Source organism: Mus caroli, unplaced genomic scaffold (genome assembly GCF_900094665.2).
Source record: "Mus caroli unplaced genomic scaffold, CAROLI_EIJ_v1.1 scaffold_6840_1, whole genome shotgun sequence".
NCBI lineage: Eukaryota > Metazoa > Chordata > Mammalia > Rodentia > Muridae > Mus > Mus caroli.
In genome coordinates this window covers 82,715-93,887 of record NW_018389911.1, presented here as the reverse complement: position 1 = coordinate 93,887, position 11,173 = coordinate 82,715, and the positions used below count along the sequence as shown (strand labels likewise).

Sequence of the window (11,173 nt, the reverse complement as noted above, 5' to 3'; positions counted from 1 at the left end):
TAGGATAAAATCAGAATAAGGCAAGTGAGGGCAAGTATTGTGGTTCCAGGAAAAGACAATGTATTTTGATGGCATTGTTTGTCTGTGGATTGACTGGAAGTTTATTTAGGGTTACTTTAGAGATAATTGTAGGTTATCTTGACGATTATCTTTGCTTTCTAAACAATAAAGGAATCCATAACACTCTGTTGTCATCTGACCTGGCAAAGGACACAAATTAATATCAGGGTAGGAAGAGCTGAATGTGGGTATCAATAGATCAGAATGAAAAGATGAAAGTTCCTTCATCTTGGAACATGTTTTACACCCACTTGCCCATCCTCACAGAGCAGTAGGGCTGGTGGAATTGCCAAGAGAGAACTCTACCCTATAAAAAATATGTCTTATGGAGATGAGAATCTGCCACAGAACAGGATGCTGTTAGTTGTGTTGTGCATGATGAAGAAAAGGAAGGGGTGGTCAGCACAGAAAGTTTTGGGATAAGAACCTAAACAGCACTGTATAATTTTTCCAGCAGAGGCTGCAGCAGCCTCTGTTCCTTCTTCATTGACCTCTACTACACACTTGTGAACAAACTGGGACAGACACAGGTTTTCCTTAGTAGACATTCCTGATAAGTCAGCCTTGCTTCCATCAAAGACATCCAAAATTCCCAAATGCTGTAACAGGGAATTCATATCATAATCCTCTTGTAGTTGAAATTTTGGAAGATAAACATGAAGCTCAATGCCATTCATAAACTCTGGTTTGGTCCAAGCTGTTAACTTCTCAAAAGTGAGATTGTTTTCCACCTGAAAAACCAGAATTAGAAACATTTAGATTCACAGTTGAGGTTTTACCCAGAGCCACACAGGTAATCCCTGCTCATAGTACTCATCATATACAGGAATTGCCTATTCAAATGGCCAGGAAGTATGAGTAACCCACTGTCCTGGTAGCTTGTTTGTGACTTCTATGATGGAAATGGTGAACAAGCAGTACAGGGCAGGGCTATCTGTCTGTCTTCTCCTTGGGGGAGATCTATTATCCTGACAAGTGTCACTATCCAGTTGATTATTGTTTAATTTCTATTTGATTTTGTTTTCTTGTTTCAAAGATAGTAAATTATTGCTACTCAAATTGAAATTAAGTATTGGGAAAGAAAGGAGTTGATGAAAATCTAACTCATTCTCTATTGAAGTGATGCCACAGTTAGAGAGCTGGATAGTGAGAGGCAGGGAGCTCTTTTGCTTAGAAAGACCCCTTATGTCATACACATTTTACTACCCACATTTCAGAGGATGGCTCATAGACTGTGGGGTTTCCTGATGCAAGGAAGACCAACATTTGTTACAATGACTTACCTGACTCTTCCCTCCTTAGTTTTTAAACTTTATGTTTCTCATTGTTAGGTTAAAATGGGATATTGTTTCAGGCTATTTTCCATTCTCAGATATTAAAATAAAATAATAACAAAGACCATGATATGGGTTATATTTATGGAAGGGGATTATGTTCCAAGAAATGTGCTAACTTTTTACCTGAGTTGCCATGATTTCCTATTAGGTAGTCTGTGGGGCCATGGGTGTAGGAGTAGGAAGAAAGAGAGCCCGCATCCAGCCAGAGTTTTAGTGTTTTAGTGTTGGGGGGGGGGGCAGATGTAGGAGGACAGCTGGATTCTTTCCATGTGGCCCTGGGTGGGCATCTGGCTGTGTGAACCACTAACACCACGTGGTGGGGGTGGACAAGGGTCAGACCCCGGTACTAGGTCTAAGTCTCCAGCATCCCATGCTGGATAAGGTGGAGAGGCTGAAAATAGAATAGGGACCGAGGGTTGACACTTGGTCCTGGACAGGAAAGGAAGAGAGGTTAGCGGGAGAGGGGACTCTAGGTGGTTCCCACACAGGTGAGTGTCTTTAGCTCAGGCCTTGATGTACAGTCTATGGTTTTAGTGCTTTATTGTAAAAAGGCAGGAGGAAAAAGAGAAGATAAAAGAATGAGAGAGTCTGACCATGGCCAAGAGGAGAAAAGGGGGAAGGGAAAGAGAGAAACGGAGCTATAGAGTAAGAAAGGTGAAGGCTTAAAAAGAGAGAGAGATAAAATCTTAGAGAGAAAGAAAAGTAACAGCTTAAGAGAGCTAGGAGAGGCCAAGAAGCCCCTCTTATAGTGGGCTGTTATCTTGCTGTTGCTAGGTAACTGTGAGGAGGAATCTAGCCAGAAGGCCATAAGTTTGGAACATCCTCTGTATGACCGTTAGCCACAAGCTTCTCCTGTTGGTGCTGTGGGGGTTATGGGGAATGTAACTTTGACAGGAGCCAGGGGTTCAAGAGACAAGAGAGAATGCCTTCCATCCAATATAGGTGAAAATTATCATCACCAGGTTCTACTGGGGTTCAAGACCTCAGCTCAACTAGAGACTTGGCTGTCTGTACATACATAGCCCATTGCCCCACAGTAGTCATTTCCCATTCTAATGATGAACTTATGGCATGTAACAAGGGCACATAGACCACGATGAGCATCTTGGACACATCTTTGATCCCAAAGCCCTGTGCCTGCCCACAGCTTGAAGTTCTGTCTGTGAGTACTATCCCTCAGATGGCAGTTGCCAGGGTGAAGATGTTAAGGTCTGTTCTAATAAGGACACAAATGAACACTGGATTTTTCTCAAAGACATTTGGAGTGCTGAATGCTACAGAATCTCCTGGCTTACCTTGCTGATATCCACACCCTTATCTGGGAGTAGGACCACGAAATTCAAATCTATGCCCTCATAGGGCATCACCAGCACTTGTGCCTGGATTTCCTTCACATAGGCATGGTAAAATCTGTCTTCCTGCCACATCATCTGCACTGGCCTTGTTTCCTTCTGAACAGAGAAATACATCACATCAAATATATAATTGAAAGAAATCAGGTGGTTTCCACATCAGCTGCAGTTAATTCCAGTGTTTTCTATACTCATAGTGAAAACAATATTCATGTTCCAGGTACAATTCCACAAATTCTTTCAGCCTCTTCCTATTTTCATTAACATAATTGAGTGTAAGCAGATATAGGCCTGTCTATGTTAAAGTTTCTACTGCAGTATTAAAAAAAAAAAAAAAACACTACCAAAAGAACATGGAAGGATGATTTATATTAGGCTCTCAGATCACATTTGGTCCTAAAGTGAAACAGAGAAGGAGCTCAGAAAACAGCCATGGAAAGATGCTATTTTTTGGCTTGTTCTTCAGGATTTTTCAGCCTGCTCTTTTTCTCAACTCAGGACCACCTGCCACAGTTGCTATTGCTACAGTGAGTTGGTACATACTCCATTTATCTTTAATCAAGAAAGTTACCAACAGATTTGCCTCTGGGCTAATTTCTCCATGTAGAGTTCTTTTCAATTTGGTTATAGCGTGTGTCATATTGCAAAAGCAACAACTAGCACAGGGATGAACGATAGATGATCCTATACAGCAAGAAAAATGTGCTATCAAACGTTAATATTCTAAAGCCCTTCTTGGGTTTAAAATACTCCACAAAGGCTCTTGTTTCAAAGCTTTTTACCACATGGGGGCAGTACTGGGAGCAGGCCAAATCTTTAGGAGATAGTTTCTAATGGGTCAAAGTTAGTATTGGTGTGCAGGTGCCTCTGAAGAGGAGATTGGCACTGCAGACCCTTCCTATTTCTCTCTTTTGTTCTCTGACTGGTGTAAGGTTAATAAGTCTCTACCATACAATTTCCACCATGTTATACTGTACTAGTACAACCTGGAGTGATTGGGCTAATTGGCCTGGGCTGAAACTTCTTAATCATGACCCATAATAAATATTTCCTATTTTTAAGTTGATTATCTCAGAAAGTGAGCTACACTTACCATCAGAAGTAGGATTTTCAACATTTAATATGGTCAGCTATTACATCTAATCAAACAGCATAATCAATTATAAATACCAAAAAATTATAGAGTGCAATATTTTCATAGTGTTGTGAATTGGACAACAGACAAATGTATTCTCTGAGAAAACAGCCTGGACACAGAAGTACATTTGCTCACAGGTTCACAATGGGTCACAAAATTCTAGCATAAGAAAGTGAAAAACATAGACACTTACTGGTTTAGGTTAGAACTACATTCTGATAGCCCATCACAGGGAAGAGAAATCCCAAATTAAATTATTAAAAGATGGAAAAGATATCAACATATATCTATGCTTCTTTGTGATATAGTAACAGTGTGATAATCCATCAAAATGCAAAAAATTATTTTTAACTGATTACAAGTTGCAGTCCATCTTGACAGAATTTTGTGTATTTCCTTGTTATATAATCAAGGTGTTTATGTTCTTATAGTCCAGAGGTATATTTTAAATACAGAATTAGGACACAGGAAGATTTAAATTAGAGTGTACATTAAACATAAAAATGTGTTTGATTATCCATAGTAAAGATTACATTTGTATATTTCAAAAACCTCATTCCTTTAAAATTTCTGGTAAATCATTTCTAATAAAAATTTAATAAGGAATTTAACATTTATGAGGCTGAAAACTGCATTAAGTTATATTTATAGTGATAGGGCAAAATACTTTAATATCAATGTAAATAGATATCATACACTAGTAAGAACTGATATTTAACCACTCCTGTTCAATATTTAAAAGCTATAAATACTGCTTAATAGTGATAAATCAATCAATAATTTAAAATGAACACTTTTAGTAAAAAATACTCTACTGTATAAATGTTTGTATATTTCTTTGTACTCTTACTATCTACTCTTACTCGTGCTCCATATATGTATTACATTACTATAGCAGCACAGTTTTTGCATTCTAGAACTTAAATGAAAATCAATTTCTACTATGGTTTTATTGTTTATTATATATTATCTTTATTTACATTTTAAATGTTATCCCCTTTCCTGGTTTCCCCTCTGAAAACCCACCTACCTCTCTCCCCTCACCCTGCTCACCAACCCACCCACTCCTGCTTCCTTGCCCTGGCATGGTTTTATGAGAAATGATCAGAAGTTGTATGAGCCATCCATACAATGCACAATCATTAAGAGAGGAAATATTCTTTGTTCCTATAATTTCTTTCTTGGAAATTTAACCTTGCTTTTAGAAATACAAGTCTCAAATGGTTTTCTGTGCTTTCCTGATTTCTTTCTTCCTTCCTTCCTTCCTTTCTTTCTTTATTTTTCCTTTCTTTTTTTTTTTTTTTTTTTTTTTTTTTAGGCTGGAGATCAAGGCCAGCACCCTACACAGGAAATTCAGTATCTACCAAGGCACCCTGTACTACACATTCACAATTAAAGTTTTCCATGCAATTTCTTCATCCCATTGGCAAGAAGTTCAGGATACTATTCCTTACCTTGTTTATCTTAAAGGGCATTTCCTTGGTGCTATCTTTTTCAAAGAGTTTATACCATGTTCCTTGGAAATATAAGGCATTGACAAGAATCAGCCTGGTCTGTGAATCAACGGAGTCTTTTGACAGTAAGTCTGGAATTTTACCTTTGGAGAAAACAGACTTCATTCAAGTTCCATACACATAGTGTGTGTGTGTTTGTTTGATAAATATATATTACTTCTGAGCAGATCAAAGTATCACTTATTCAAAGGTACTTAATTTGTTAATTATATTAAAAATAAATCAAAACTAAACACTAGCAGCCATGTTTGGCTTGAGGTCATACACACTGGAAAAACATTATTTGTAAGTCCCACAAGGAAATCAGGTTTGGTAAAGGCAGAAAAGGAGACTCTAAGATCCAGAACAAAATAAGGAAAAAAATGATGGAAGGGTTGGGAGGGCACCACGGTAACACTCTCCTGTGGCTAATGATAGTTTCCAAATTGATTGAGTGTAGAATCTGCTAAAAGGCAGATCTCTGTATGGGTCTATGAACACATTTTCCAGAAAGAACATCATCTTTCTTGTGCTGCCATATATGAAGGTCTGAGAGAGAAACAGCACTGCTTTTTTTCTGCCTGTCTTCACTCATTGCTGTTAATAAAACCTGGTTTGTTAACATAACTGCACCTGCCACTTTTAGCTGACACTGGAACCCAATAGTTTTGGCCATCATTTGATCTCAAGAGAACATAAAATCCAATATGAAACAGCAAATATTTGATGAATGCAAGAAAAATTCTAACTTTAAATCTGTGTTTTAGAAGAAATATAAATGTACCAGGTGATGCAGAGGCATTTGTAAGTTTCAAATAACAGTGATCTCAATGATTCAAATACCAATTTTGGAACATGTCACATCTGACATCTAAACATACAAGGTTCAACCCCAAATTGGAGGCTCTATTAGTTTAATGAAACTGAGCAATTCTGACAGAGTGCCATTCATGGAAATCAAATCTAATATCATCAAATGTAAGTAAGGGAATAGATCTAGGAACTGTGGAAGCAGAAACAGGAGTCCTCTGCAGAGGTAAAGTTGGTGGGAGCTGAGAGAACGCAGAATCTAGTAAGAAGCAGCCCCAGGGAATCATTATGGTGAAGCTCTACCCATGAATCACAGTCTCAGGAATGTTAGAATCACATGTCGAAACACTGCAGATCACCCATGCCTTCAAAGGTAAAATGTTATACTGATAATTAGGCACATGACTTCTCATGACATTTACATCATTCTCTCTGTAGTTCTTGACATACACAAACAATCTTTGGTTTTAAAATGAAAGGGTCTCAGGTGAACCTCCATGAATTCCTTGATCGCTAAACTGAAACATGTGGTCTGGCTAGTTTGCATCAATTTGACTGTGAAAAATAGTGAGATCAGACCATGGTGGGAAGAAGGGAAAGTAAAGAGGAGGGAAGGAAGAAGACAAAAAGGATGCATAGAAAGGACAAGAATGTGGGATGTGAAGGAACTTGAACTTCTTACCATTAGTCTGTTTGGAGACCCACATGTTTATGTGTTGCCTGGACTCCTCTGCAGCTTCGGCAAAAGAGAGCTGCTCCATCTCAGAGTGATAGAATTTAAGACACGACTCCTTAAATGTCTTTAGAGAGAAAATTTGCAGTGAGGTGACATTGCAAAATAAAATGTCAGCAAGCTTTTCCATCTTCTGATTAATATGGTATTAATAAAATTGAACGAGTATAGATATCACTTTATACAACAAAAATCATCAGGTACTAGGCCTTTACAAATGGGAATTATGAGACATAAATAAATAAAACTGCAAGTTGTCAAATTTGAAAAATTTAAACACATCTTAACATAGTTACTGTCTTTGATGAACCTTAGGTTGGCAAGACTTACCATGTGTCTTAGGTTGGAGCATAACTCATGACTCTGTCCGTTCCTAGCCTGTGAAATGCAGGTTTTATATATGTGTACCTACACAGTAGCTAGTACTTAATTCAACTTTTATCAGTTTCTATAGGATCCTTTCCCTTGAATCTAAAGCAGCAAGCACTTGGGATATAAGTTATCTTTCTACTGGCACAACTTACTGGAAGTAATTCACAAGTATTTTCTGCAAAGAGCCTGTTGGCCATTCTAAGGCAGTACTTTTTGTTTTTTGGCTTGTTCAGGTTATGGAGAAGCAACTGGAAGCCCTGATGGACATCTTCATCTGGGTTTAAATGAAGTGCCTGAGAAGGAAAAGATGAAACATTTTTCAGACCAGGGATGAAACTTTTAGTAGCAACAGGAATTTTCAAGATCGCTCAGGCTGCCAAGCAACTGTGGTTCTGATGCAAGACAGGTTGGCGTTGTAAAAATTAAAAGTAGGAATTGACCTGCCATCCCAGTGAATAATTACAAATCCATTCATCTAAAAAACAAGATAGATTGCAGCTACCAATTTCCAAATAATTTCAACTCCCTTTTTGCCCATTGCAGTACTTTTGACTGACCAACATTCTCAAACATTTTAGGGAAGAACTCTGCCATTCAGCTATGATCATAACCTCCTTTCTCCATCTTTAAAACAAAATAAAACAATAAAACACCAAAAGATCTTTCTATTTAAACCTAAGTTGTGTAGACTACCCTTGGACTTGCCACCTTTCTAACTCAAATTCCTTAATAGTTGGGTTTAAATGCCTCTGCTACCAGACTCAGCATAAACTACTTAGGCAACATTTTCTAAATGAATTCTGGGTGAAATATTTATTTAGAGTTTCCTTCAAGTTATTACTTGAGAAAACTCATTGCTTTTAAAAGAATATTACTGGAGGAGATTTAGTCTTCCTTCCTCTTTATCCCAGGCTACATCAAATAGTTTGTGGATATTCCTATGCTAGAGTTCAGGATTAGCTACACAAACAACTCAGACAACAATCTCAATTGGATTTTGGTTGTTTATTGAACACACATTCCAAGACCTATTAACTATGGATGCAGGGGACAAGAGCCAAGCTGCAATCCTAAGCAGTTATCAGAACCAGTTTTTTGCATTTGAAAAACAACAAAATTTGCATAGACTATCTAGATAAACAGTGTTGTCTAACTTTTAATCTGATTGGGTGGGTCTAGAGACAATTAGCCTAGGGATTTTCCACCTTCTCAGAGGCTTTTGAACAAAGAACAACATGAAGTTTTAATCAGAGCAAGGAAGAGCTCAAGTTAAATTCAAAAGCTTCAAAATGAAGGATGAGTCAATATAGCACAACCAGTGTCAATTTTAACATTTAAAATTTAACTCCTACTGACCCTTCTCAGCAGCTCTTGTGCATGTGACCAGGGTATGGTTTGACAGGGTACTTACCTGACATATCTGGGTTGCAGTGTCTCCCTTTGCACCCAAGAGAACCATAGCTAGGGCAGAGGAGATGCTCATAGGAGAAAAACACACATTTTCTGAAGGGTTGTCTTGACAGAGCATCTTCAAAAGATGGATGGCAAAGGTGCCATTGGCTTGAGACAGATTATTCATGATGCAGTGTCTGGAGGTAAAGAAAAAGTGGAACTGAACACAGAACTGAAGTTTCATTGTTCTGGTGAAGGGAAATATGGGACTCTACTTCTGGTTTTCATTTCAAAGGTCATAGCTGCTTTAAGAAGGATTTGCAAAATTCACTCTATGTTATAGTCCTTTGAATGTTAAGGTTATTAGGTAAGTTGATCATAGCAGGAACACAAACTAGCTTCTGTGTCATCTGCATAGATAGAAGGAAAGATCATCAGGAATGCATACACAGAAGCTACAAGGCAGGCTCTAGTTTCAGTCCATAAAGACTAGTTCCTCTCTTCTTTAAAAAGGTTGCTTCGAGGATAAAGAGAAAAGGAAAAAAGGAGAAATTAAGAGAATGGAACAGCGATGAGCATCTAGCCCCTCTAGCCTGCCTTCCACAATTTTGTATCTTGGAGTAGGTCTGTGAAGAATCCTTCTGAGATATCCATGCATGCACTAGATAGTGTCCTCCACAACTGTCAGCTTCTACAGAATGCTGAATGAGACCCAAATTCAAGCTGGTATTATCTACTCTGTTGTCCAGCAGGGCACATTCCCCTACAGTGGTTGCTCAGGGACCTTGCATCAGCCAAATTCACCCAGGATGCTTTTCTCTGAAGATCCCCTCACCTCCCAGAGGAATGGAAAATTGGTCTCAGACTAAGTGACTGCTCTTAACACCTTAACCCAATTCTGAGTCACTGTGCATTCCATGGCTGTATTCTCACTGTCACATGAATATTAAACTCTTGAAGTGTTTTCCAATGTTTTTTCTACTTTGCTAAAATACAGACCAAAAGCCCAGGGAGCCTCAGAAAAGCCCAACACATACTTCTTTCCATTCTTCAGACAGAGGATACCAGATCCTCAGAGTGTAGCTAGATCCTTGGAGTTATCTCATGAGTGTTCCCAAGGTTTTGGGAAGAATATTCTGGCTGCTTTATTTCAGTGACTTACCCTGTGGTTGGGCATCTTATGTGATATCACCTTACCACACTGATTGTTGTCTCTGCCATTCTCAAGAGTTCTGCCTTGGCATGATAGATGTCTGGCATACCACTTAAAATCAGGATAAATCATGCTCAGGGTAAGAATGGGGATTGGTGGCTCAGACAACTTTGGGTGAGTAATTTTAAAATGAGGTTGAAGAGGTGGAGCAGAGCTTAGATGGGCTAGAGCTTGCTCAAGTTTAAAGAACACAAAAGCAAGAGATTTTTCAGATCCTTGAGTAGAGGGTAGAGGTAGTCAAATGGGCTTGACGGTAGGAATAAGAGACAAAATGGTCAGATGACATTGGGAGAAGACCACTGAAATATTTCAGCATCTAATCTTGACATGCATCTGGACTCCAACCCTTAGACAAGTCTCATTGTCAGTCTGTACTGGAGTGTGTAGAACAAACACTTCTATGAATAACCACCAGATCAAACTCCACGCTGTCTCTTTTCCTAATGTCACATCCACAGTTTCATCTCCTGGACTCAGGCTAAACCTTCGAAATCAGTCCTTTAAGGGTCCTATTGTCCTGGGTTTAGCAAGGTTACCTTACCTCCAATATTTGTGGTCTCACGGTGCAGTGTTCAATGGTCTCTGAACCTGGAGTTCTCTGTGACTGTTTACCCTGCTCAGTTCCTCCCTTTATTCACTGAATGGTGGGGACGTCATGCTCAGGGCTGCAGGCTAGTGGTAGAGGGGAGTGGCCTGACCTCATGAAGCTATGGCCTCTGCAGGGTAGGAATGACTGGGGGTTGGGGAATACCTCAGCCCTGGAGGAGATAAGACTAATAGGATCCTTGGTTCTCTGGTGGACAAGGAATCAAGGTAGAAGGTCAACAGGATGTCAGAATACCTGTGGGTCCATCCATGTAAGGCATTCAGGTGTGACAGTGTTTGCTCCAGGTGTCCTGTCATGTGAACACTAGCCAAAACCCATGGGCAGAATCCTGCTGTTAATTTCCAAAAGAATTTTCCAATTGCTGGGTATAGACTGCTATATTAGAGGACTCTTCCTTGCAAAAGGCCAGAAAAAGACACTGAGGCAGATTAATACAGGGCATTGTACCCTCTATCCCTAGATAAGGCATTCACATACCTCAAAATGAAAATACCTCCTAGAATTCTGCATCATATGTGCCTCCCATTCTTTAATTGTTTTAAAATGAAAATAATTAAGTTCATGTGTCGGAGTGTTTTGTCTGCCTTGTGTGTCTGGGTACTATGTGCATTCCTTTTACACTCAGAAGTCACAATCCAACATGAGATTTCCGGCACATTAGTGTTA

At 39.0% G+C, this 11,173-nt stretch overlaps 1 protein-coding gene across 1 annotated transcript; it reads right to left on the bottom strand.

Annotated features, from left to right (window-relative positions):
* Positions 1–338: 338 nt before the first annotated feature.
* Positions 339–10,476, bottom strand: LOC110288368 (serpin B9-like). Its single transcript, XM_021154731.1, has 7 exons — positions 10,442–10,476; positions 8,707–8,884; positions 7,448–7,588; positions 6,873–6,990; positions 5,342–5,484; positions 2,693–2,848; positions 339–791 (listed from the first exon to the last, which is right to left on the bottom strand). Exons 2-7 carry the CDS (start codon positions 8,872–8,874, stop codon positions 384–386), a joined length of 1,134 nt encoding a protein of 377 aa, XP_021010390.1. The 5' UTR covers positions 8,875–8,884; positions 10,442–10,476; the 3' UTR covers positions 339–383.
* Positions 10,477–11,173: the final 697 nt, after the last annotated feature.